The sequence below is a fragment of the Myodes glareolus genome, chromosome 4, assembly GCF_982192425.1.
Source record: "Myodes glareolus chromosome 4, mMyoGla1.1, whole genome shotgun sequence".
Taxonomy (NCBI): domain Eukaryota; kingdom Metazoa; phylum Chordata; class Mammalia; order Rodentia; family Cricetidae; genus Myodes; species Myodes glareolus.
Window position 1 is genome coordinate 14567239 of NC_142029.1, and position 26211 is coordinate 14593449.

Below are 26211 nucleotides of genomic sequence, written 5' to 3' on the forward strand. Positions count from 1 at the left end.
TCGTATGTGGTAAGGTTTTATTTTCACGACATCTTTTATCACAGTGTTCTGTGAGGCTGAGACATGAGTGATTCAGAGCATCTTCAGGACTCGCCCTTCCCGTGAGTGCGCGCCCAAGCATGCCGGTACTCGGCCTTCCTCCCCAGGAACCCCCGCCTCCCAAAGGACTTCCAAAGACCGCAGAAGCAAGCCTGGAGCAGAGGTGCAGCTCTCTCCCCATGTTGATTCAAGCTGCCGCCCTCCCTGTGCCTGTCTGAAGTCTAGCCAAGACCTCATTCCCTGTCAGCCCATGGTTAGCCCTGGGAGAGGCAGACATTCTCAGTGAGGATAGGATCTGGACTAAGACAGCTATTATTAGTACTGAGGTTCGCATGCTCCCAAATGAGGACCCGACTGATGACCCCATCTGTGACTGTGGCTCCCACGTCGGGCCGGCAGGGGCAAGACGGGATGTTAGAGCTGACAGAAATAGCAGCAGTGGTTACCGCCGGAATGAAAACCAACATGGCTCCTGCTCTCTTGAGGACAAGGACTTTGGAGATGACAAAGAAGGCCTCCTCTTGGAATTGTATCAGCCCATCTCTTCAAACCTTCAGGGAAGACCCCAAAGGTGGCTGTCCAAGGGGGAGCTGAGGACACTAAAGCCCTCACCTAGTGAGGCCTAGGGCACTTTTCACCTCCAGTTCTGCTGATCCAGGCAGCTACAGACACCTCAGTCTTGTCACCGGCAACTTCAAACAGGAAAACGCCATGCAAGTGGGCCGCCACACAGGCAGGTGGTTGGCTTTGAGTCCCTGCCTTAAGGTACCTCGACATGGACCACAATCTGGAAATCGGGTCCAGACACAGGGCCATGGACAAGGACCCTTGATACCCACGGTGCCTGCAGTCACCTTTAAAGACGCCACACTTCTCAATTCCTTTCAAAATCATGGACCATGAGTGGAGACATGAGCACAACCTGCAGACAAGGTGGAGCCCTTGACAACGGAGAACCTGCTCTCCCCATCAGGCCCCAGCTCTCCCTGAGTCCTATCACGCTTCGACAGTGTTAAGGCCTTTCATAGGGGTCAGGAGATCCTTTAGAATGTGACTGTGCCCATGTCCCCAACAGCTGCCAGTCAGCAGAAGGGTCGGTGAGTCCCCGGTCAGACTCCACACCAGGTGTCATTCTTCCACAATGAGCTGCACCATGGGTGGGCCACTGCTCTCCCTCCCCACCAGCCTCCCAGAAGAGAGGGTGGGCCTGAGGCACCACGGCTGTTGAGGCAGCAGCAGCCTGGAAAGGCATTTTTTTTTCCTTTTTCCTTTCAGGCCTTGCAGTTGGCAACAGGAAACAGAGACAGAGGAAGCTCAACTGAGGTCAAGGAGGATGGATGAAGAGGACAGGAAGTGGGAGGGCTCTCTTCCTTCTGCTGTGATTCCTGATGGGACACAGGCCAGTGCAGAACAGTACAGTGTCCCCAGGGGCCAGGAGGCCCTACCAGACATTCTCTGGAAACCCTAAGTCCCCAGCTCCCTGTAGGCTGGCGTCACCCAGGCAGGATGTCACATAGTCAACAGGCTTGGGGCAGGCCTGGCACTGCCCACTGAGCCACTAGGTCCCAGGCTTACAAGGTGGGCCCAATGGGGCTGAAGCCAGCAGGAGACGGGGAGTCACCTTTCATTAAACTCTGCTTGTCAGTCACTACAGGCATCTACGAAGGTGGCTCCCCCTTGAGATTCCAGGGCTGCCGAGGAGGTGCTAAGATACAGCAGGCCAGGGCTCCCTGGCCCCTATAGATCCGTGACCTTGTTTTCCACAGCAGCAGCGATCTGCTGGAGCCGGTAGCCCAGCTGCATCTTCTGGGCAGTGCCGTCCTCCTCCAGGGCGGTGATGATCTGGAAGACAGAAGCAACAGAATCAGGGGAGACGTCTCTGAAGCCCACGATGACTGCAGGTGGACTTCGGAGGGCCTAAGGGCTGTAACACAGTCAGGGGTAAGTACAGAGAAACCCAGTTAATCACCTCACTTATTGTCAGGGAGAAAACAGAACTAAGTCACCATGGCTGTTTTTCTAGGGTTTTTTGTTTTTGAGGAGGAGGTCTCAGTGTGGCCTTAAACAAACTTCCGGCCTCTCCAGTGTTGAGAATAGAGTCCAGCGTCACCACACAGAGATGCTAAAGACCAGGCAGTTGGAGACTGACATACTTTACTCATTACTTAACATTCTTTCCCTGCCCAGCTCATTTCGTGCAGGATCCAGCCTTACACACGCACTGGCCTTCCCGAGGGTCTGCTGCAGCCATCCCCACTGCCCTGCCTGCCAGCTAACGGCATATCATGAGTCTATGTGCCAAGACCAGGAGGATATGGTATGGGAGACAGATAGGCAAAAGAACAACCAAAGAACCACAAACAGGGCTGCCTCCCTCTCGCTCCCACAGTGTGAGACTGCATCACCTCTGCTGGGGCCCCCACTGCACTGAAGGAAGCTGGTTTACCTGGCTGTGGCCAGACCACTAGGCTGTGGGCCATGACACAAGCTCCTGGACTCTCACAATGTCAGGCTTATCACTGATACCACATGAATGTGGTGATTCTACTAGAAACTCATAGGATAACTAACAGGTACTTAGAACAAGAGGCCTGTTCAAGAGAGGGCCTAGAAAAAACCCTCCATGACTTTGCTGTACCTCATTCATTCATTCTTTGGTTCCAGAAGTCCAGCCCAGTCTGTACCCACAGAAGTGGTAATATCTGGGACAAAGCCAACCCTAGAATCTTCAAGGGATGGCAACTAAGTGGTCTTCTAGCACATCCCACACACCATCTCCAGACCTTTGCAAACTCTCTAGGTAGCCCCAACCACTACTACCATGCCTGGAAGCCATACTGCAGGACCAGGATGGGGAACTGTGGGGACAGGGAGAGCGGGGCCATCATCACTGAACCAGTCGATGGAGCCCCCCTCAGTTTCCCTAGGAGCAGACTGATAGCAAAGTCTGCCTTGCAGTCGGGGCCCGGGTGTGCTCACCTGGTCATAGTATTTGTTGATATACTTGTAGAGTTCGTGCAGAGCCACGCGTGCCCCAAGGTCACCGGAGTAGTTCTGGGGAAGAGGGCAAACAAAAGGGGAGAGAAATGAGAAGGAAGTGAAGGGGGGGGGGAGACCCAGGACCCTAGAGAAGGATGAGAGCAGAGAAGGGGACCTGAAAAAGAATGGGCCCTGTGGTGGGAAGCCTCTATATAGGGCAGGACCCGAGATTACAGCTCAGGCCAAGGCCAAAGACCTCCATGGTAGGGTGAAACCCCAGGAGTAGTTTTGGCAGGGGCTGGAGTTTGCTCTGGAACCCACCTGCCTCTCCCAGGCGAGGCTAGAGCTAGATAGTTCTCCCATTCAGCCCACGTGACTTCAGGGCCATGGGACTGGCTGGGAACTCTGTGTCATTTTGCTCTGATCTTACTCAAATGTGTCCTGAGACCAGTCCAAAGTCCTCCATGGGGACATCAGATACTCAGCCTCTTTCTCTTGACAGTAATGCTGATTCAGCCTCAGTAACTCATGGAGATCTTAGGGGATCCAGGGCAGAAGCACACCCCCATGAAGGGCTTGACACAGCTGTATCCCAAAAGCCCAGCTGTCATTGGTAGTGTGGGTGTCCTTGTAACCACTTAAGGAACACTGTCCCTCGCTCCTAATGTTCTCATGTGGGTGCTACAGGTGCCACATGGTAGCAGAGCAGTGGGCAGGACGGGTAGGTGACTCAAAAGGCTCAGAGCTGAACACCACCTACTCCACAGATCCTAGCAAGGGCTACAACTATACAAGCACCTGCTTAGATCAGATTAGGTGACAGCTATCAAAACGAGACCCCTGCTCACTCTGAGATGCTAGGTCTGGCCTTTTGCAGTAACACCGGAACACACTGTTCATATGGCGACAGAGTGTGTGTCCTCTCCCAGCCAGATCACAGAGGTATAGAGGTCACAAGGGCTTTTCTATAGTTGAGACGTATGAAGGGAGACCTTACCCGGGACAGCTCGGCTAGGACCGAGTTCATCTCTTGGTCACTGGCCGGGACGGTCTGTTTGATGTCTGTATAGTATCTGCCAGAAAGCCAGGGACAACACGTGCTAAATAAACCAAGTCCATTTCCTTGGTGCCACCAGGGCTCACCCAGGGCCTCAGCTGCACACACCCCCGCCTCCCCAGACCCACTCCTTCCCCGGTACCTTTCCACCATCTGTTTGTAGCGGGGAATATCTCGGGCATACAGAAGCTTGTTGATGGGAGAATCCTAGACACCAGCAGGAGGGCAGCAGAGAGGAAGGAAGGGTCAAAGTTCAATAGCGTGATCAGCACCTGGGGTCTGGCCAGCACCAGTTTTATAACTAAACGACCCACATCCCAGGACCCTCCCAGCAACCAAGAAACCAGGATCATTGGTCACCCTAGCCTACTTCCTTGTTTTTGTTTTTTTATTTTTATTTTATATTTTATTTTTTTGTATGCATGTGTGGAGGTCAGAGGACAACGAGCAGGGGCTGGTTCTCTTTTTATACCACATGGGTTCCAGGGATTGAACCAGGTCATCAGACTTGTCAGAAGGCGCCATTACACCACGGCCCTGGCCCGGGGACCCCATGTCAGAAGACTCTTGAGCTGTGACTCCTAGGACGTTGTCTGGTGTTCTGCCCACAGCCTCTCCCCAGCAAGCTGCTGGTTCTTCCCCAGACTCTTCCTTTCACACCACTGACAAAAGACCTCCAACGCCCCAAGAAACCAAATCTGCTAGGCATCTGGGGGATTGATCTAGGACTGGGGAATCCATGACTCCACCAGGGACCACTGGTGACCCCCTGCAACTCCTCGGGCTCACCCCCAAACCTGAGCTCACCATCGTCTGGGGCCTGGGAGTCTTGCCTCACCCTTCAACACCCACATCGCTAATCCACACCTGTACCTTTGCTGGCTTGAGCTGGCCTCTGCTGCCGGACCACAGGCTAGGCCACCTACAGGTACCTGCCAGGAGTCGCTGCCGAATCACACTGTTTCCTGTGGCTACTGCCTGCCCTAATGGTGAGCCCTGACCAAGTACTGCTACACAGGACTAAACATCAGTCTGTCACCACACTCCACCCCAACTATGGGGCTACACCTACCTCCATCTCAAGTCTGAGCTGACACAGGTGCCACACCCCCTCCCTCCTCTTATCCCCTGAGATATGACTATGGCCACCTTTTGAAGAGACTGGGATGAGGCCTGGTGTGAGAATGCCTTAGGTTAACGGCTGCCCCCCAACCATCATCACCTTTCCAACTATGTCAAGAGCCTGAAGCTCTGTGCACCCGACACTGTCCACACCCACTTGGGCCACCTGGGTAAGCCCAGCCTGCTCACCCTGCCCAGTTTGTGGTCGGCCAGGGTGCAGGCATCCATGAAGGTCTGTGCAATGACGAGGAGCACCGCGTCCATGTTATCAGATGTCTGCACATCAAACACGAACTGCGGGTTTTTGATGATGTTGATCCAGAACCTCAACGGCAGGCTGCAAGTCGGGGAGAAGGGGGCCGGTAACTATGCTGGGGAGCCAGGAGGCCCTCATGTCTGTTCTGAGCCCTGCTCCTCCCACACCTGTTGGTCTTCCAGATGTGGATGGTATCCTGGTCAGAGATGCCGTGCTGCTGAGCCTGTTCATCCAGCAAATCGAAGAAGTACTTCACAGCCAGTGGCACAGGGCGGCTGGTGCTGAGAATCACCTGGAACAGGTCATCCACAAACTTCTGCAGTGTACCCTGCGGGAAGACAAGGCAGCTCAGAGCCCAGGTAGGAAGGAGACCAGCAGCCACTCCCTTGTACAGGCTCCACACCACCCGCCCCTACATCCTCTGGGTCACTGTTCTTCCTAATAGCCCAGTCCTACCTTCATGGACAGCAGGCGTGTCAGGTAGATCTCAGGAATAGCCTTGGCTCGCTCACGCTCCCCGCCCCGAAGACTGCCCCTCCGCGGCCTGGGAGGCTCTGGCTCCTCACTTGGCTTTACCAGGTGCCAGGGGCGGATGCCCCCCTCATCTACATCCTCCAGCATTGGGGTCCCTGTGCCAAGATGGAAGAGTTGGGTGCCCCCTACACGGTGCTGCCACCTTTTTGGGAAGCACCTGGCTGGGGCTCCTCTGAGAAAAAGAGACACAGGCCCTCCCTCCGTCTGAAGGGCTTTCCCTGCCACCCAGGACTGGACAAAACTAGTGCCCACAAAGAGGAGGAGGTGGGTACTCACGTTCTCCAGGGACATAATCTTGGTTTTCCCTAAGAACATGCTTTGTAAGGCAGGGGACGAGGGCCACCGTTGCTCCGTCTGGGACCTGCTAAGCACAGCTGGTGACCCTCCCACCAGTCTGTGCCCACCCTATCCAGCCTCCAGCTCCCACCCCTCCCACCTTGTAATGCTGCAGGGTATTCAGACGCCTCCACAGACCCTGGATCTCGGAAGTGACATCCTCATCAGAAAGGACGAGGTGCCCGGCCACTCCGGACCGCCATTCTGCAAGGACAAGAGAGGACCTGGCTCAGGGCTTTCAGCATCCTCTTTCTGCCACGCAGCCCATCCCATCCTAGGAGACAAGGCCCCTCCATCCTCTCCAAAGAGCTAGACCAGAACCCTCTCCAGGTGAAAGGTCATCTGGTAATGTTCCAGAGCCAGGTTTTGTAGCAACTTCCAACATCCCACCTGCCCTCACAGCACCAATCTTGGGCTATCTCAGGGTCCTCACGCCACCTTGCTCCCGCCCTCACCAACATCCAAGGTGCGAGAGTCTGGTCGCTGGGCAAGGGGCAGTCCCTTATACAGCTGGTCAAGCATCTTCTCCTTGGCCTGAGAGATGGTGTCACAGTCCAGGACTTTCACGGGTATACCCTGGGCTTCTCCTGCCCCAGGCCCCACAGCCAGAAGAGCATTTAAAGTCTACACAAGAAATGCGAGTGATTTCAGGACTGGTTCCACAGGCAGGATGACGGTCAAGGGCAGGGACAAGACTGCAGGCTCTGAGGCCAGCCCAGCACCATGCAGTCCTTACCTCCTCCCCCGTCTGCCTCCCTGCTTGATGCAAATGCTCACAGGGAGAATGGGAGAATCCCCAAATGAGCACATAACCCTCCATGTCTCAAATAGTCTCCCCCTGATGTGTTAGCTGTTCAGCAGACTAGCCGGGAGTGGGTGACAGGGAAGCTCCAGGCAGGCCTGCCTGCCAAGTGGCTGACTTATGGGACAAGATTGCATCCCTAGTGAGACGGCAAGAAAGCTACTCCGACCCAACACGGATCGTAAGTCAGGACCCTCTGAGACTCCCACCTCAATCCTTCCACGCTAGGGTTGTGGCTCAGTGCTGGAAGAACGCTTGCTAATGTATGTGAGGCCATGCGTTCCCACTACAATAAATGAATAAACAGCCCCTCCAGCAGGCAGCCAGAGGTCAGAGAGGATCTACATCCAGGTACAGACGCCAGAAGCCAGTGGAAACTGATGGTGTAGACCAGACATACGGACACCTGCCCAGAGCACACCCTCACCAGGGGACGGTACTCCACATCCTCTCTGAGCAGGCGGTTGTCATTCAGGGTGTACTTGGCTTTGCCAGTCACACTGTCCACGGGACCCTTGTCCACTTGATGCTTAATCCCTCGGAAGAGCATGTACAGAGGCTCGCCCACAGAGTCCTGTGGAAGTGTGGGCGGTCAGGGCCTCTGGCAGGAGGCGAAAGTACACGGGGCATGTTGGGTAAGGTCTTGTCTCTGGCAGTAGTAGGCAAGCTACATGGGCTGCTGGGGACTCAGTGTCCTAAAGGGCCCGACCCCCCCAGTGAAGACCTGTGGGCCCCGCTCTCACCCGCACAAAGGTGTAGAGGCAGATGGACATCCAGTTGGTGAGCAGCTTCTCCACCACAGTCTCTGTCCTGAGACAGCAGCAAAGGGAAGGCCAGGGTCAGCAGGGGGCTACAGGGCTCTGTTCCACAGATCACCAAACTCAAGACCCTGGCTCTACCTCCCGTGCTCCGGCTGTACTACACCCTGACAGCCACATACCTGCGCAGCATCAGCTTGGGGTTCTTGGCCACATATTGGGCCACCAGGTCACTAAGCAGAGTACGGAGGATGTCAGTGAAGTATTCGAGCTTCCCGTGAAGCGCAACAGTGAGCAGAGATGCAACATAGGCACGGTCCCGAGCAGAGAAGGTACGCTGGCTCTCCAGCGTGTGGATGAACTGAGGTCAGGGAGGGAGGAGAGCGAGGGGTGCGCTTTCAGAACAGGCGGAAGAGACTAGGGCCATCCAGTTAGGAGCAAGGAGGGATGGGGAAGCCGGGCGGGGAGTGCACCTTGGTGAGGAAGAGCTTGCTGTTAAGCAGGTTGGAGAGCTGCCCCAGGCCCTGTTCCACAGTGGGCCGCCTGCTGTCAGGGACGCCGAGATCCCTGTGCAAGGGTGACTCCCGGTGCCCTGGGAAGAAGACCCTCTCTGCATACACCTTGTAGTCAAGGAAAGGGATGCCGCTGCCAAGGAGGTCGCTGGTGAGATCAGTCATCTCAGTCATGAGGTCTGTTGAGCAGAAAAATGTCAATGCATCCCTTGTGACCAGAGCAGCCTCGGGCAGAGCCCTGCGGCTACTCCCACTCAGTCTCACCTGTAAACTCCTTCTTACAGCGGTCCCGCACACTGCTCTCCAGATTCTCCAGCTGGATCTGCACTTTCTTATAGTCCCTCAGGGCCTGCTTGCTCTTTCTTCTACTCAGCAAGGGCAGAAGGGAAAGGCCAGTCCTTGTTGGGCTTGACTTGGCTCAGACCTGCTTATTTTTACTCCAGGCCAACCCCAGTCAAACCTGATCCAAAACAATTCATCCTGTCCCATTTATCCCTCACCCCTGTCCCCAGCAAACTCCAGCTACGCCATATAGGCCCACAAGTTGATTTTATAAACTCAGTTTGTTAGAACTCGGCTATAATCAATGGTTTATATATTGCTCATGGCTATTCTTATGCCCACGGGAAAAACGTGAGTATTGTGGGAGACCACCAGGCTTGTTGCAACCATTCCTAGAGGTCTGATCGTTCATGTAAAATATCTGCAGAGGGGCACTGGAGAGATGGTTGAGAGTACAGGACCCACATGGCAGCTCACAACTGTCTGTAACTCATCGTTCTAGGAGATCTGACACCTTCACACAGACACCAATGCCCATCGGATAAAAATAAAACCCGGGCAGTGGTGGCGCATGCCTTTAATCGCAGCATTCTGTAGGCAGAATGGATCTCTATGAGTTCAAGGCCAGGCTGGTCTACCGAACGAGTTCCAGGACAACCAGGGCTACAAAGAGAACCCTTTTCTTGAAAAAGCAGAACAACCTCTGCCCGCCACGTTGCCCTGCCCGTCATAACTGGCGACACCCACCTGTAGATGAGAACGATGATGATGACACCCAGAGCCAGGAGAGACGTGCCCACTCCCAAACCCACTTGGGCCGCCACGGGAAAAGCCACAGGGCTCTCGCCATCATACTGCACACGACCCAGGGAGAAGCGCAGGTTCCCCATCTGTACCTGTGTGGGAAGCGATGTGTGAGCCAGCACCCCAGACGCCACGAGGGCCAGCTGTACCCAGGCTCTGCCCACTGACCGTGAACTCAGGCAAAGCGTCTGGTGTCTCCTGGGAGGCATGCTGCTGTGGCAGGGGCTGCTCCACAGGGGGCTCACAGTACAGGTGGTGCCGGGTCAGTGTCTTCACCACACAGGGGCCATCTCCTATCATGGCCACCACCTCCTCCTTAGACATAGCGAGGTCCAGATTCTCCCCCTGGAACATAGGGTCACTGATCTGTTACTCAGAACACTTGCCACCTGGAGCCCATCTTCCCGAAAGGACAGGTCGGCCAGGAGACCATCGCTCCCTGCAGGCAGAGCCCATGGTCAGAGATGGCCTTTGGATTGCCACCTTAACCACCTGTGCTTCCTACCTCCTCAGCTGAAACTACAATGATTCCCCACACCCTGGGCAGTGAACTGTTGAGTTACCCTCGGCTAGGGGATGATGGATCATCTGGCTCTGACCTGTCCAAATGCCCACACACTACGTATGTACCATGTGTGTCATAACAAGCATCTAGGGTCATCCGTGTAAGCCCAGTTGCCAAATAATGATCAGCCAGTTACCTAATGTGTACCCAACTACTGAATAGAACACAGATACCTTCGTGGAGTACAGGGACCCAGGCTACCAAACGAGTCTCTGCCATGACCTAGACTGGCACCTGTCCTGTACCGGCCCCCTTCTGGGCCTGTTCTTTCAACTCTGACCTGTCTAGCACACACATACTATTCTCCTACAAACGAGCCGAGAGAGGCACATTACCTCCACAGAGAACACACTCCCTGGCTTGTGTCGGAATGGTGCGGTTGTGTCCTCGGGGTTGAGAGAACGTAATGTGGGGTCAGCCTCATAGGAGAAGGGTGTGGGGCTCAGTGCGGCAAAGTCGAAGACCACGTTGTCCAGGATAAACTCCACCTGGACCCAGGGGTCCTCTGGCGGGCCCGGGAGAGCGGGTGTGCGGCACATGATAAGATGGGAAGAGTTCACGAGACACGGCTCCTCAAACTGTAGGGGAAGATGAGAGCAGGTGCAGCTGTGCAGAGGTGGGAAGCATCTCCTCTGGGACTAGCTTCTCCATGGCTGCCCACAGATGAGGGGAGAGATGGCCAGCCTGGTGGGAGCAGGGGAGGCTTGTGGGCATGCCATGTGCTGGGGGCTCTAGAAGAACATACTTTCTCAGAAACCCCATGATGCCTCTGTCCAAGCCCCTGGTCAGGCTGTAGCATTCTTGGGACCACAGTTACGCGGATTCTTGGCATCTGCACCACATCCAGATTCTGGCCACGGACCCATATCTCACGTCCTCCACTGAAACACAGCCAAGGAGCCGTTCATGACTTACACAAACCAGGACCTAAAGCGTAGCCCAGTCCTAGCCAGCTTACTCCCAAACCCAAATTCACAGCCCCCATTCCCAGAATCCCACCTCTCCCACCATGAGAACTGAAAGACTTTCCACACATGCTTTTGGCCCCACACCTGAAGAAGCTCTTGGTGGGGCCCACAGAGGTGATGTTAGGGTCCGATGTGTACTTGAACTGGCCGTGTTGCAGTGTCCGCTCAGTGGTACCAAACCAGACAGCCACTGACAGTGCAGCAGGCACAGGGTACGGGCTGGTCTCACAGTATAGCTGCTCAGACTGCTGGTCCCGGAGCCTGGGAGGGTAGAAGACAGGCCAGACCCAGGAGTCGGCGACCTGCTCAAATCTTGGCTCACTTTACTTTCTTAGCAACCACAGATTCCAAGTAGCCCTGACATACTTCTCCCACAGCCCTGGCGTTGGCACCGCTAGCCAGAACTTTCTTGTCAGGCAGCCTTGACCCATTCCACACCGGCTTTCCCCACCACCCCAACTCCTCCCTGGGCACCATGGATTTTGTATAACAGGAAAACAACCCTTACAAGTGGCAAGGCTGGTCACCAATCACCACACGGATGTCCTCTAGCCGACCAGTCAGGAGCTTAGAACCATGAAGGGTGAGGCGGGTGCCTCCGGCTCTCGGGCCGTGGCCTGGGAAGATGGAGTGTACTTTTGGATCCTGGGGGGGTGGGGATGACAGGCAAAGTCAGGCCAAAACAGAGGCCGGGGCGCCTCAGACCAACAAGGCAGCCTCAGGGTGGGGCGCTCTATGAAGGCAAAACCAAACGGGCTAGGACACCCACAGAGGGAGAGGCCCGTTGGCAGCTGGGGGTTGGCTGAGCAGTCAGGCACCTGGTAGGCAAAGTTGAACTCTGAGACACTGTGTCCTCTTCCAGCCACCTCCACTGCCACAGCGCCTGTCACTTCCTCCCTGCTGGTCCCAGTGATGCACACAAGACTGAAGAAGGCACAAGACAGGCAAGGGCATAGCAGGCTAGACAGATGTCCCTCAGAGAGACCGGGCAGATCCTCTCCCTGCCACTGCCCAGGTGATGTGCTGTGCCCATCCCCCGTAAGATAGGCCAGCATCCCCTCTGGCTTTGGCGAGAACTCCCTACAGCACACTCGCAAGCCCTGGCATCAGAGAAGGCACACTCCTGGTTTAATCACGCAGGTACAAACCCCAACAAGGAGGAGCCTCCCTCTCTGACGTGACAAAGGAGCTCAGGGAGCCGATTGTGGTGGGGCCGCTGAGTGAGTAAGGGGGCTCATCAGCCACCCCAAGCGCCCCACCATCACCGCATGGTCAGCAACCACTTGCAATGTAATGGAAACCTGACCTGACCTTGAACAAAAGGTCCCTGAAAGCCTCGTTCGGGACTGGGGGCAGATGTGAGCAGTCGAAAAACACTGGTTCTTGGCCAGAAAACAGAAGCCTGAGGCACATTAACTTCCAGAATGCTAGGCCTACAGTGGCTAACACTGTCACGGTCAAGTGGTGTGAACTAGCCAGGGAGGCTCCAGCCATACTCTATCTTACACTTCATAAATCACCCAAGCCTGATGCTTCTAGAATTATTAATAGTCTAGAAGCTCTGGGGTTTTTATTTACCAAACATCTGGAGGCAAAGTGCACGCATGCACAGTGACCCCTCGTTTAAAATAAACTGTGGGGCTTTGCAACAGCTCTTCTGAGGGTGCAGTGAAGAGGTCACCCTAATATCCTGCCAGGTTTGGGCCCTGCTGCTCATGGGTGTCTCCTGGACAACGTTCCATATTCGCCTGTGGCACCCTGGAGATGTCCCACAGGAGCCCCTCCCAAGAGCCTTGCCAGGGTAGGTCTTAGAGAAGAAGGGCCGGGGAGAAGGCTGCTGAGGAACCCGCGACAGGATATCCAAGGCTACTGAGAAAGCAAGAAGTACATCTCAGCAGAGCCATCAGCAAGCTCCAGGCAGCGACTCTGCCCAAAAGACCAGAATCCCCAAGCAGCTCAGGCTAGGGACCTGAACCAGGTATGCACAGGAAGCCAGAGTTCCAGGCCTCCGTGGTAGCCCAGCGCTAAGACACCAACACCATAATCAAAGACGGGAGAAAGGGAAGCAGACGAACAGAGGAAGGAGGCCCTGGACAGGAAGCCATCTAGCCACAGCGTCCTCTCATGTTGGGCCCAATCGGCTCACCTGCTGGAGACCTCGTATTCCCCAGCATCAACAGCACAGGGCACTCCAGCCACTCTGACCATGTCCAGCACATCCTGCACCTGCTGGCCCAGGTTGGAGCCCCTGATGGTGACACGGGTGCCTCCATCTATAGGTCCAGTCAGTGGCTCCACCTATTCCGGGACAAGGACACTGTCGGCCTCTGTGGTCTGAGGCGATGCATGACAGACCTCCCTCCAAGGGCAGCAGTAAGGGAGGAGACACGCCAGCATTCCAACATACCGCCAGCATTCCAACATACCGAGTGAATGAGAGGCGCCGGGCACTGAGTGGCCACAGTCTCAGCCTCATGGCAGGCTTCCCGAGCCACACAACGTGGATGCTCCCCTTCACACCACACACAGCCATACTGGGGCATGGCAGTTTGGCAGCGGCTGCAGTCGCCATGTCCCACGGAGCAGTCATAGAGTACCACTAGAGACAGCAGGAGTGACGTGTGATGGTGAGGCCTAGCAGAGCTGATACCACCCCGCCTGCCCTGTGGTCCCTGAGCAGCTCACCATACAGCCCGTCAGCACTGTCCACACGTAGGCCACCTGCCCAGCGCAGGAACAGCCCCACCTGGAGTTCCGGCTGCAGAGCCTTATAGCTGAACTGGAGAAACGGGAGTGAAGTTATGGTTTGGATCAGGCCTACAGAGGGTGTGGCTTAGGAAAGGACCAAAATGACTAGTTATCGGAGCAGGGTTGGAGGTCAGTATTGGAATTCTGGGATCCCAGAGTAAATGGACAGGATCAGCAATGGAATCAGAAGATAGAACCCCTGAGACATCAACTTAGAGGTCAGGCTGGGAAATGGGGACCCCATGAGGCACATGGCACAGCTGGGGTAGCCATTTGTTTCGCAGTGTCAAAGCTTAGGCTGTGACAAGCACAATGTAGCCAGCTGAGGTTAACAGCCAGTCTATGCCCACCCAAGCTCCTGCGGTCCGCACCTGGTGCTGCTGGCACTTGATGTGACACCAGGCACCTGGAGGTGGTTCACACTCGACCTGGGCCTCAACCGCCACCTCAAGGCCCTCCAGCTCCATCACACACTCGCTGTTCCGCGGGCCATCCTGGGGGTAGAGAACATGTTGTTGTTCAGGCCGCTTTAGAAGCTAGACCCTGCAGGCAGGCCACAGTGCAGGCTCTGGTACAGCCCAAGATGGGAAAGAGAGCTGGGCCTGGCGATGCTCTCCTCCTGGGCAGAGCTGGTCAGTAGTCAAGCAGTCTGAGGGGAAAGAGGTCAGCTGGACAGCAAGCACACCTGGAAGAGCCACAGGTTCCTGCCGCGAAGCTGGACTTCTCGCTCCACATGGACTGGTATCAGCAAGGAGCCTTGAACATTCTCCACACAGGGGCAGGAGCTCACCCTTTGACTCATCTCTCCCTGCGGGCACCGACAGTGAGGCAGTCTGTGGCTCCCACCCTGCCCACCTCGGTCCTCTACCTTGCTTGACTCCAGAGGGCAGTCCTCTGTCCCCACCCTCCCAAAGCAGAATCACAGGGTGAACCACCGGCTCCATCTTCCCATCCCCTCCCGAGGCCTCCTTCCTGGGCTGGACCTCACCAGCTCCCAGAGCCCGGGGGTGTCGTACTGGTAGTCGAGGCTGGACAGGAGGATGAGGGGGGCAGGAGAGCCCTCGCGCTCTGCTGAGTCTCCATCACCTGAGAGGAGTGTGGAAGTGGAGAAGGCGGGCGTGTCACCACCCGTCCACTCATCCGCCTCGGGCAGCTCGCCTCCTTCTTTCATGAGCCAATCCAGAACAGGCTTCATGGAGCCAGTGGCCCCTGGGAAAGTGGTGGCTGGAGCAGTGCCAGGGGGCTGGTCCAGAGCCACCGAGGAAGGCAGGGCCTCAGGGCCAGGCTCTGCAGGGGACACGGTGGCTGCATCTGAGGGGAATGGGTAGGAGGCCGAGAGGTCCTCAGGTGTGGTCACTGGTCCCAAGTCAGTAGGGGCAGGGACAATGGTTCCAGGTGTGGTAGGGAGGTCAGGAAGGAGGGGCTTCTCATGCAGAGGTGTCTCTGTGGACGTAGGGGAAAGTATGGGGCCAGGACCCACCCATGGGCCCCAGAGGCTAAGCCGGGAAGGCCTGGCCCCAGGTAGGACATCTGGAGTTATAGAAGGAGCCCTAGGCTCCGCTGGGAAGGTGGTAGGAGTAGGGGTGACCATGGCTTTGGGGACTGTGGGTGGGAAAGGGGTGAGTACATCCCTTGCAGGAGGAACTAGGGACAGAAGTGGGCTCTGAGAGGGAAGGCCAAGAAAGCCAGGAAGGGCCACTCAGCAGGCAGGTGCAGGAGCAGGCAGGCAAGGGGATGTTAAGAGGGAAGAAGACCAAGGAAAAGAGAAACAAAAACATCCCATTAATTCTCTAAAGCAGAAACACAGAGGGCAGGCTCCAGGGGGTCTGTGCTGAGGTGGGGAGCCAAGGTCACACCTCTTGCCTCTCAGCTTAAATGTCCTCTCCCAAAACAGATGGGATGGACAAGCAGCCATGCTCCAGGGTGTCTGTCACACAGAGCAGGTGCTCAGGACAGAACTTCCCTGGAGGCTGGCAGGCACACAGACCCCAGGCCATCAGAGAACCTCACCCTACCCCCAACAGGCCTCATCCTCGAGTCCCACTCACCTGCTGGCTTGCCACCATAGGCCCGGCGTCACATGAGGCCTTGTGTGTGCACAGGTGCTGCCACACACACCAGTTACACCCCCAATGGCTGCTCACACAGGCCCGGCACCTGCACATAGCATAGTCATGGAATGGAGGTCGAAATATGGGAGCCCAGCGCTGGGGACAGACAAGGTAAGGAACTCACGGCGCAGACGGGAAAAACTCAGTAACTGCCATACAGTCATAGAATGAGACGGAAGTGTTGGCAATCACCACGGCACCAAACCTGAGCTCCACATTCACGGAGACATGGTCTGCAACATGGGGGAGAAAGGCGGAAATGAAGAGTGGGGAGGGGAGGGGATCCAAACGGAATGAGGCTAATACCCCAAATGGAGACAGGAACTAGGGTCGGAGAACAAAGTCCATAGGACATAGCATGGACAGACACTATGGGGTACAGAATCAAGTAAGAGGACTCAGAGCACAACCAGGGCTATGTCTGGATTCACTTTACATCCCAATAAAACCCGTTAAAGCAAAATTAAAGCAGGGTATGGCTCCCAGGTCCGGGGCTGGCCCCTTCTCTCACCCACCGGCTCCTCTCTGCAGCATCGGAGCCTCGCTAGGGTCTGGGGAGGGGCACATCACACCAGAACCAGTCAGTAGAGCAGGGCTTTGATGGTCTCCAAAGTAGCAGAAATACGATTCCCCTGGCCAAAGAGATGGCAGGCCTGGCACCGACAGGAAAACCTACCAAGAAAGCCAAGGGCATATCTGGACGCATTGGGTGGTATACCAGGGCACCAAGTACAGGCTGGCACTAGCACCCCATAGCCCTTGAGGCCTCACAAACACTCTGACCTTGACTATTACAGAGAGAAATCCAAGGACCAAGAGAAGTGCCTGGCAAGGCCCTGTGGTATTTCATGCAATGACAAAAATCCAAGGTCTCCATCCATCCCAGAGTTCTTCCCATTGGGGCCTGGCCTACTCCAGTCATTTACCTCCCTCTTCTCCTCGCGACTGATATTGGCAGGGCTCACAGCCACCACCTGAAGACAGCCCAGCTCCGACTGGAAACTCCACACCCACTGTTCGGGGCCCTGACCCCTTGTGCACTCCGACCGGCGACTGCATCTAAGAACCAACATGTAACCGTAGCGGTGTTTCATTTGTAGTTTAATCAATAAAGCTTATCTGAGGATCAGAAAAGTGAAACAGCCACACTGGCCAGCCTTACAGACCAGGCAGCAATGGCATACACCTTTAATCACAGTAGCCTCACTAGCTTGCCACAGAAACCAGCCGGTAGTGGTGCACGCCCTTAATCCCAGAACTAGAGAGGATTATAAAATGGAAGGAGACAGCTCTCAGGCTCAGTCTCATCCTGAGGTTTTCTGGAGGCGGGATCACCATTTTCAGACTGAGGTTGAGGTAAGAGCCAGTGGCTGACTGTTTTGCTTTTCTGACCTTCAGGTTGAACCCCAATTTCTGTCTCTAAGTTTTTATTAATCATGCTTCATGTAACTGTGACCCTCAAGCAGCCACCAAAAATTCACAAAGCAAATGCATCTTTAGGCCTGAGGCCCTGGTCACAGCTCTCTCATGGGGTTGATACCAAGCTCTTGAGTCTGCTGTGGCATGAGGGGAGTGGGGGAGATAAAGGGCAGTGGCAGGGCTAAAGGGCAGTGGCGGGCTATACAGAAGTCAGAGGTTGAGATTTGATGGACAAGGGTGGAAAATCTTGTAGGAAGCAGTTCCAGAGGCACAAGCCCAGATCAGCAGTTGGTGGAGCACTAACCTGCCCAGGAGCACACACCATCCACAATAAGGGTCCCTGTGGGCAAGGCAAGAGTCACAGTCCAGGCGCTGAGCACAAGGGGCCACAGGAACCTTCACAAGCTGTGACAGCAAAGAGGACCTGAGGCTGGCAATCCAAAAGCCAGTGGCTCACCCACATACAGGTCCCTGTACCTGCCCAGAGACCCCTCCCAGCAGTCATGCCCTAGCCTGTGTCTAGGACTTACAGTAGTCTGGGTCGCTACATACAGATGCTCGAAGGTACCATCAAAGGTAAGGTCTCTGCTCACGGCAGACCCCAGCTGGATGCTCTGGGTAGAGTACGGGGCAACACTTCCTCCAGGGCCTAAGTAGACCTACGATGAAAGACCACAAGTTCTGGCACCAAGCCGAAAGCCACAGACTCAAGACCTTCCTCCGCTTAGAACTAAATCAATTTATGAATTAGGGTTTTCTCTTTGGGCGAGTGTAGTGGGGCAGTCTTGAAACCCAGCACTCTGGAGGCAGAGACAGGCAGATTTCTATGAGTTTGAGAACAGCTTAGTCTATGTTCTAGGCAAGAGAAGTTATTACAACCAGCCTTGAGTAGGGTGTATGTATGTGGGAAGAATCATGGGTAAATATCACCTAACCCTGGGAGGAGCAGTATAAACCGAGCTGGGGCAGGGAAGGGAGGCATGTAGTATGTCACATGGCACACAGTTCAGTCTTGATACGTTCTAAGGATGTACCCTATGCAACTGTCCTTGACTGTCACCCAGGAAAGCGATGGTGTGTCCATCCTCTATGGTGACCGCCACAGCTGTTAGTTGAACCCCTGGCAGCTCCAGAATCGGGGTGGCTTCCAAAGGGACACAGCTGACCATGGGGCTGGGCGTGTGGTCTGAGCCACAAGGAAAAGCATCTGGCGTATCCTGCAGGTAGCAAAAAGCATCACTAAGACCCCACCTGGATAACCTCTGAGGACAATCTTCTCCTAAGCCTGAGCCTCCCCAGCAGTTCCACCCGGGCAGCACACTCTTACATCCTAAGCTTTACCTCGGTGCGGTTTCCAGTGGTTCCTTCTCCTTTTCACCCCCTACCCCAGCTGTGGCCCGTCTTCTGTCATCTCTTTCTTGGGAGCTACTGCCCCCAGTTGCTGCACTCAATACCATCTCCTGAGCCATGCCCTAAAGCTCTCGCAGTCTGGCTCCTCGTTCCCAGCACACTGGCCTGGGCCCTCTGCACCTCACTGGCTCAGTGAGTAGCGTTTTTCCATCTCTATCCTTCCTAGGCTACAGCCACACGAGTCTTGACCTGTCCTATGGCTCCAGAACCTAAAACTAGACGGCTCATCCCAACACTCTATCCTTACCCTTCAGCCAAACACTCTCATAAGCCAACTTCTGAGGTCCCTTCTTTAGCATCCTGACTCAGCCACTGCAATAAATGCGGTCTTCTTGCTCAGGCTTAAAAGGAAAGACCTAGCACCTGGACGAGAGTCACTCCACCCACTCACTCCCTGCTCCCCTAAGCCTTCCTGGGCAGGTGCGTGGTGGCAAACACCTGGACTCACCACTGGCAGCTGTGCACAGTCAGAAAGGACATCATACGCAATGTCAGCCACCTTGGTCCCATTCTCAGCGCGGCCTTCCCGGGTGTAACAGGCATCTCGAGTATAGTTAGCAAGCTGGTCTACCTCATCCAGGGGGAAGGCACAGAGCACAGAGGTTCCAGATGCCCCAGTAGATGCCGACAGGGGCCAGTCCACAGTGGGAGGAGCCACGGAGGAGAAGGCAGCAAAGAGCACATCCCCACGGGCCACCTCCTTGGATGTGGCAACAGCTGCAGCCTGGATCACACCATAGCGCCCACCCTGGCAGGCCAGGGGCAGTTCCACATAGGAGTAGTAATGCTGGTCCTGAAGGCACACTCGGGACACATAGGCACGGAAAGCTCTAGAAGGGGCCTTCAGGTCTCGCCGCAGGAACAGGAAGTAGGCACTGGCCCCACGTACAAAGGCACTCACAAAGTGGTGGCTGTACTCAGAGAGGCGGCCCACTGCCAGCTTGGCTGTCTCTTCATAAGAGAAGGCAGCTTGGGGGTCCGGAGGTCGCAGGGCCCGGGTTGTAATGGGAGGAATGCCACCGCCCACGCCCCTGCTGGTGTACCCCCGCCCCACAAACAGGAGCGGCTCCCCCGCCAATCCCTGGGCAACTAGTCCCACTGTGCTAACTGCAGGGTCATTTGCAGCCACATACTGGGTGTCCCCAGGCCTCTCTGGCCTCAGCAGCAGTTGCCCGATCTGTCCCAGGCTCCTTAGTTCACAGATGCCCTGGTGAACACTCCCACACACCACCAGAGCCTCTGGGCTGACCAGGAGCAGCTGGTTTGGGTTGTTAGTAGGCTGGGCTTGGGGACATTCGTCAGGTATCACAGGTGGCAGACAATCTCGGCTGTCATTCACAGGGCCTGTGGACACCACGGCTTCCAGCTGCAACCCTGGGCTCAACTGGAACAGGAAGTTGGTGGCCCCTACATAAAGGGTACCTGAGGTGGGGTCCCTTGCCAAGTGCTGTAGATGTGTGCCATTGGCAGTAAAAGCAGCTGGTAGAGGGGATTGTAGGGTGAAGACACACCCGGCCCAGAGCATCTGGAGAAGAACTGGGCCGAGGACAGGCATGGTCACCTGGTGGAGAGAAAGGCTGGGTGAGGCTCACATGGCCAGGAGGGTACTCAGAAGTCACTGACGAGGGACAGGCACTGCCAAGATGCTCTTCCTAACCTGGCTACGTAGATATTCCCAGTATCCACTAGGCTTAGATGCCCGGGGTGATCCCAGGACTACACACCTACCGAGGCAGAGACAGAAGACACTGCCCTTGGGAATCTCAACACTGCCCCTTCTCTGTAGACACTACGCTCTCAGGGGACCTGCACCTACCCATACTCCACCCTAGCTCCCCACTTGGTCTCCTTGTCCCTTCTAGACCCTGCTCTCTGACTCAAGTGAAGACATTTCTGAGGATGGAGAGGGCCCCCTCTGTATGGGCACTAGGTTCTTAGACAGGAGGAGGCGGGGTGATGAGGTCGTATGGACCACCAGCACGTCCTAACGATGCCAGAACTCGATGCAGGATGCGTGTGACAACACACGCCTTTGATACCACTCAGGTGGCAGAGAAAGGTGGATCTCTGTCACTTTGAGACCGGCCTGGTCTATATAGCGAGCTCCAGGACAGGCACATAGAGACCTTGTCTCAATACAACAACAAAATAAACAGATGAAGAAAAGAATTTGGACGCAGAGCCTTGCAGGAAACAGGTGATAACCAATAGGCTATGTTAGATGGGTGAGGGCTGAAGGACAGGGCCCCCCACCTTGGGGAGCCCTGCGACAAGCACACTGTTCCCCATTAGGGTCAAGTCTGGCTCACCTGGCAGGGCTGGATGGATCAGGCGACAACAGCATGACCTGAGCAGGAGTCACCTAGCCAGTGGGGGAAAGCGGAGTATAAAACTGGGGGCTGGGCTGCAGGCATGCTGGAGCCCGAGACTCCCCTCTGCACTCCCCAGTCTGCCGGTGAAGCCCAGCCCAGCCTGGCCCTCAGCCACCAAACACATTCCACAGAGGACGCCTCCTCAGAGCCCACACGGGGAGGGGGAGGGCAGCAGAGCCAGGCACCCGAGGGGCCTGGGAAAGGTCAACTAGAAAGAAGCCCCATGGCCATCTGGGCCCACTCAGGCCCCTAGCACTGCGGTCCCTTCTCGGCATTCTTCCCATCCCACCCTTTGCTTTAACTCTGTTCTGTCACGGCACTCACACCAACCAGGGGTCACCCTAACCCAAACAGGTGCCAACACACCAGCAGGTACCACTCACATATACTAAGATGTATGCATACCACCTACCCTGAATGCACACATCTCCACACAAACACAGGAGCACGTGCACATACAGACATACACATAAATGATACATGCAGATATGACCTAGGCACACAGAAGATACATACACACAAACATATAGACACACACAACATACACACAAACATAAACACGCCACACAGGGCACACGTATCTATGTTCAGACACCACATGAAATCAGTCATACAAAGCTCTGCCCTCTACAGACACTGCATCGACACATCATACTCACCCACCAGAGACAGACACATCACCCACATCAGATACCCGCACATACAGACTCACGCACACTTCCCTGGTTCCAGCACTAAGTCCTAGAAAGCTGTGGAAGGCAGGCCATCTCCTGGAATGTTCTCTCCTGCAGGTTGTAGAGTCAGAACCCAGAGTGCAGTAGGAATGGTAGGCGGGGTATTCTGAGGGAGTCATCATGCCTGGCTGTGCCCTGCAGCCCAAATCCAACCCTAGGACCAACTCCCCAGACTCTGAGTGCCCGCTTTCCCACCTTGCAGGCCCCAGCTAAGGCTCCTAAATCCTAGACCTAAGTAGTTATGGCAACACTACCTTTTCCCAAATCCACTGGTCCTCAAGCAGGAACACAAAGTTTGGTTAGGTTATGGGGCAAACTATTCTACACTGAGGAACACTTTTTCCTCCTTGCCTGTGCCCAGGCCACAATGCCCAGCCCCTCCCACCACCTAGCTGCCAGGCTGTCTATGCAGAATGTTCCCAAAGTTCCCTTTCTTGCGCTTGGATTGGCCCATACTATCAGAGGCCTCAGCAGGACGCTCCTGAGGTTACCCTATCATAAGCAGGGCTGGGCACAAGGCTAAGAGGAAGGTCCAGCAGCCTGGTGGGAGCAGGGACGCTGTGGTCACAGCCCAGTGGGAGCAGGGGGCCATGGCCACAGTCTGGCTGGGCACTGCTCCCAAAATAGCTTGGGGGTTTCCATTTTTAGTGTGCAGAGAACAGGGCAGCTCTATGGGAGCGGGAACAAGGCTGCCTCTGTTTGCCACCCAAGGGGGTGTGAGGGAAGAAGGCAGCAGGGAAAGTCTTGAACCCAGCCAGAAGCCCAAGACTGTGGCAAGGCCAAGCTACTAAAGAGCCCCCCACCTTGTTTCCAAGGGATAGAGAGAACACATTTCCTCCCCTGGAAAGGCAGAAGCCACCTCTTGCACTGCTACTGCCCAACCTTCCCTTCCACCACCTTGGCCCACAGATGTGCCCTGGGCACAGGGTCCCATAGTGAGACCAGCATTTGCTGTTCCATTAGCTCGTAAATATTTGCTCAGAGCCTACCGCATGCCAAAGTTTCTCAGCCCTTAAGGGGCAGTAACAAAACCACTCCCCAAACTGAAACTACAATTGCATTGGGGGGGACACCGAGAGAAACGCGAGGGCTCCAAAGAGCTCAGCACACAGGTCAGAGGTTGACCCACTCGAAGGAACTACGTCAATAGGCCTACATACCATGGGCAAGGGCAGGACAAAGGGTAGTGACATTTCTCTCCTGCACGCGGCGGACAGATTTCACTTCTCTTCGGCTACTCACCACAGAGAGACCCCTAGTCCCTCCGATCTAGGAAGGGCTCACTGGATTTTCTTTAAACAAAAATGGAGCGTACACACCCCTCAAGCTTTTGGGGTACCCTGGGTCTGGAGAGATGAAGGCCAGGCCCCTCTCGTCCACAACCACCCCCACAAATGCTCTTCGTTCCTGCTTAAACTGCAGGCTTGTTCTACTCCTCCCCGCCATCACAAGGGCTGTTCCCCAGGCCTGGAATGCCCACTCCCTCTCTCTCCCATTACCTCCCACACCCAGCCATCACCTCCCTGGAGAGCCTTCCTAGGCTTCCCAGGCTAAGGAGGTGACCCTGTGTGGTAGATGAAATGGACACACCTAGTCACCAGCCTCAACTTCCTTGGGCTCTGAGCCTCAGATTTCCATTGGTGGGAGAAGAAGCTGGACCACTCCGATCAGTAAATGTGGTAGAGCCCAGTGGGCCGCAAGACCATTTTCTCCCGCTGCAGCCTCCCTCTCTGGACAAGGCATAGAGTTCCCACTTTTAATTAGGAGACCCTAGCAACTGGCAAGCCCAACACAAAGCAGGTGTTCCCTACATGGGGAACGAGCCCCCATTTCACCGCCAAGGAAGGGTAGGGGTAATATGGAGCTTACACACTGCTTTCCAAGCCTCTTGGCCTCTCAAAACACGAGGGATTGGCCCAGTTTTATTAATGATCAGACTAGAGCAGGCTGAAAACGCTTATTTGGAGCCAAGCCTCACGCCCCTAACTTGCACTGCCAGTATCTCCTCCCAACTCCCCACATCTCAGACTCTGTCCAGGCTCATAGCCAAAGTCTAACTCTGCCTGTGCCCAGGCCTGCCCCACAGGCCTCTTCAGAGCCCACACTCCCTGAAACCTTCAGCGGGGCCCAAGACTTCAAGCGCCACCTGACCCCCACTCCTGCAGCTGCTCTAAGAGGGCTCAAATTCAGCCCATCCACACCTGTACATGTATTGTACCTTGTCTAGGAGTTGGAGTGGGAAACCGGCCTTCCCTCCCTGAGCCCCCGTCCCAGTTTTCACTTAAAGGCGAGTGTTACTCATTGACAGTGAAGTGGTGAGCATTGCACACCTGCTTTCTGGATGTTGAGTGGGGTAGAGGGATGCCATCGTTGACCAGACAACCGCGATGAATTAAGGGTCTCATCAAGCACCCGCTGGGTATGTCGGTACCAAGACCGAGTCCCAGAATTAGAAGACTCGTGGTCCCCCCTCCTTTGTCGGCCTCAGTCTGAAGGGTCTGTTACCCTATGGGGAAGCCTCCACTTGCCCGCTTCGGTTCATCCTCAGCCCTCCGCCCTCCACCGCGCCACGGGACAAAGACCCCACCAGTGGCCCTTGGAGGGCGGGGAAGGGGCCGGCCGGTCCCGACTGCGGCGGTGGCGGCAGCGAGGAGGGGGCGCGGAGGAGCAGCTCCACCTCCTCTATCTCCCAATCGCGTTACAGGCGGTGCCGCCAGAGTTTGCCTTCGCGCGCACGAGTGTGGTCTCAACTCTCTGGACCGAAGCCGCCCACCACTCCACTCGGGCTGCCCGTGTCCAGCGGGACCGAGGCCTCGGGTCGTTGCACCTGGGTGCGCGCGGCTTTCGGCCTGGCCCCGCCTTCCCAGCCCAAGCCCCGCAACTCACCGCCCGACCTGCCTGCGGGATGCGCGCGGCGAGGCGTCCGCGGGTAGCTCCGGGCTCGCTCGGGATCTGCGCGCGGCGACCTTCCCTCCCCTCGGAGGTGGGTCTGGCGGAGCCGCAGCTGTTACCCGGAGACCGAGGGGCGGAAAACTGCGCCCGCTGCCCGCCCCTCCCGCCGCGGCGCTGCCACCGCTGGGAACAAAGGAGACAAAGCCGCGTCGGCCGGCCCGGGCTCCGCTCCTTCCACCCCCCCCTCCCGTCGGGCCGCCCTCCCCCCGCGCGCCGCCCGGGTCAGGCCGGAAGCAGCCCGGAGAGCGGGGTGCGCGGTCCCAGCCCCCCGGGACCCTTCATTCCGGTCCCGCGGGATCGGAGTTTGTGAAGAGCCGGGATGGGGGGGGTGATCAGCCCCTCTCATTAAGTGGGGGTTGTTGCAACCCGGCGGTAGCCATGGCTACGCGGACGTGAAGGGTGAGGAGCCTAGCCCGGAGCGTGGGCGGTCCGCCCCGCCCAGCGGGGGCCTCACCTGCGCGCGCCTCGGGACCAGCCGCTAGCCCCACTGCCCGAACGCTGGAGGCCGCAGCCATGGTTGCTTGCCTTACTCCTGGTTGTAGTGATACAGCACTTGCCCTGCCAGAGTTCGATGGGACTCGTGCCCCTCACCTGCCCGGCCTGTTTCCAAACCACCATCTTCACTACCCCCTACGCGCCTCGCCCTGCACCCCGAGCGCCCTCTTTCCCTTCTAGTTCCTGGCCCTTGTAGCCATCTTCCCCCAACTTTCTTCACCTGAACTCCTAGGCGCCAGCTTTCTCCTCTTCTCACCTGGCCCTGCCCACCTTTCCTTCTCCCAGGACTCCGCAACACCCAACCTCTCCTTCCGGCCCCCACCCCTGGCTGTTTGAGGAGAGCCCGGGCTTTGGACCCGAGTTTGCGCCATCACTAAGCCTTGTAACCTGACACCTCTCCCCCAACCTATTCGCTCACCCACAAGTGGGGGTGATACCACCCATAGGCAGGGCTGTGAAAACGGAGCACACTGGCTGCGAGGTGCCCAAGTGGGGTCTCAGTTCCTTCCTTTCCTCCAACGCCCGTACCTCAAGCTATCCAGAACTCAGAAGCTTTGAGCAAGTCTGGACTCCCTCCTTGGAAAACACCTGGGTCTTCCTGGGCAGAAGTTCTCCCGAGGCACGACGCACTGTGTCTTATGCAGGGTCTTTCACACCCAGGCTTGCCGAAGGCAATCTGTGGGGCCGGGACCTGACCCATCCTGAGGGCTTTTGGAGGACTTTAGCTCAAGGGCATCGGCACATCCAGAAAGGCAAAATTTGCCATATATAGAAGCCTCTAAGGTTAGAGGGCTCCTCAGCAAGGAAGCCTTCCACATAGGTCATGGCACTCAGAGCTGATGCCAGGCTCCTCTTCCACCACACCCTTCCGCCCCGTCTCAGGGGTGGGGTGGGGGCTGTGCTGGCTTGTTTGATGTCAACTTGACCAAGCTTGAGTTATCTGAAAGGACGGAACC

General features: G+C 56.2%; 2 protein-coding genes across 6 annotated transcripts in view; one reads left to right on the plus strand and one right to left on the minus strand.

Annotated features, from left to right (window-relative positions):
- Positions 1–665, plus strand: part of Fbxw12 (F-box and WD repeat domain containing 12) — a 40990-nt gene extending 40325 nt beyond the window's left edge. Inside the window, 1 exon segment of the mRNA XM_085688605.2 lies at positions 260–665. Within this exon segment, the coding sequence (XP_085544731.2) occupies positions 260–665 (406 nt within the window).
- Positions 1–25808, minus strand: Plxnb1 (plexin B1). 5 transcript variants are annotated; one of them, XM_048424134.3, is made up of 38 exons: positions 25784–25808; positions 21012–21064; positions 19151–20263; positions 18327–18509; positions 17823–17951; positions 17597–17697; positions 16800–16932; positions 16389–16545; positions 15998–16106; positions 15811–15919; positions 14751–15425; positions 14448–14570; positions 14134–14256; positions 13700–13793; positions 13441–13613; positions 13161–13312; positions 11833–11938; positions 11523–11659; positions 11099–11275; positions 10792–10927; positions 10382–10624; positions 9650–9826; positions 9425–9573; positions 8660–8760; positions 8357–8574; positions 8066–8244; positions 7869–7935; positions 7553–7699; positions 6779–6947; positions 6424–6527; positions 6264–6348; positions 5910–6082; positions 5621–5781; positions 5387–5534; positions 4218–4282; positions 4016–4091; positions 3019–3093; positions 1–1881 (listed from the first exon to the last, which is right to left on the minus strand). In XM_048424134.3, the coding sequence occupies exons 3-38, from the start codon at positions 20255–20257 to the stop codon at positions 1777–1779; spliced, it is 6366 nt and encodes a 2121-aa protein (XP_048280091.3). In that variant the 5' UTR covers positions 20258–20263; positions 21012–21064; positions 25784–25808; the 3' UTR covers positions 1–1776. The 5 variants fall into 5 exon arrangements, with proteins under 5 accessions (XP_048280091.3, XP_048280090.3, XP_085544998.2 ...); XM_048424133.3 differs by lacking the exon at positions 25784–25808 and adding an exon at positions 25476–25565; XM_085688872.2 differs by lacking the exon at positions 25784–25808 and adding an exon at positions 24695–24865.
- Between the last annotated feature and the right edge of the window lie 403 nt (positions 25809–26211).

What these genes read in the sequence shown, in the direction of transcription:
- Plxnb1 (XM_048424134.3), bottom strand. Translation starts at nt 20,257, where the DNA reads ATGCCTGTCCTCGGCCCAGTTCTTCTCCAGATGCTCTGGGCCGGGTGT. An exon ending in GTCAAGGACAGTTGCATAGG is followed by an intron (nt 17,952 to 18,326) that starts GTACATCCTTAG and finishes CTTTCATCGTAG; the next exon opens with GTCTACTTAGGCCCTGGAGG. An exon ending in ATGTAGCGACCCAGACTACT is followed by an intron (nt 17,698 to 17,822) that starts GTAAGTCCTAGA and finishes TTGCTGTCACAG; the next exon opens with CTTGTGAAGGTTCCTGTGGC.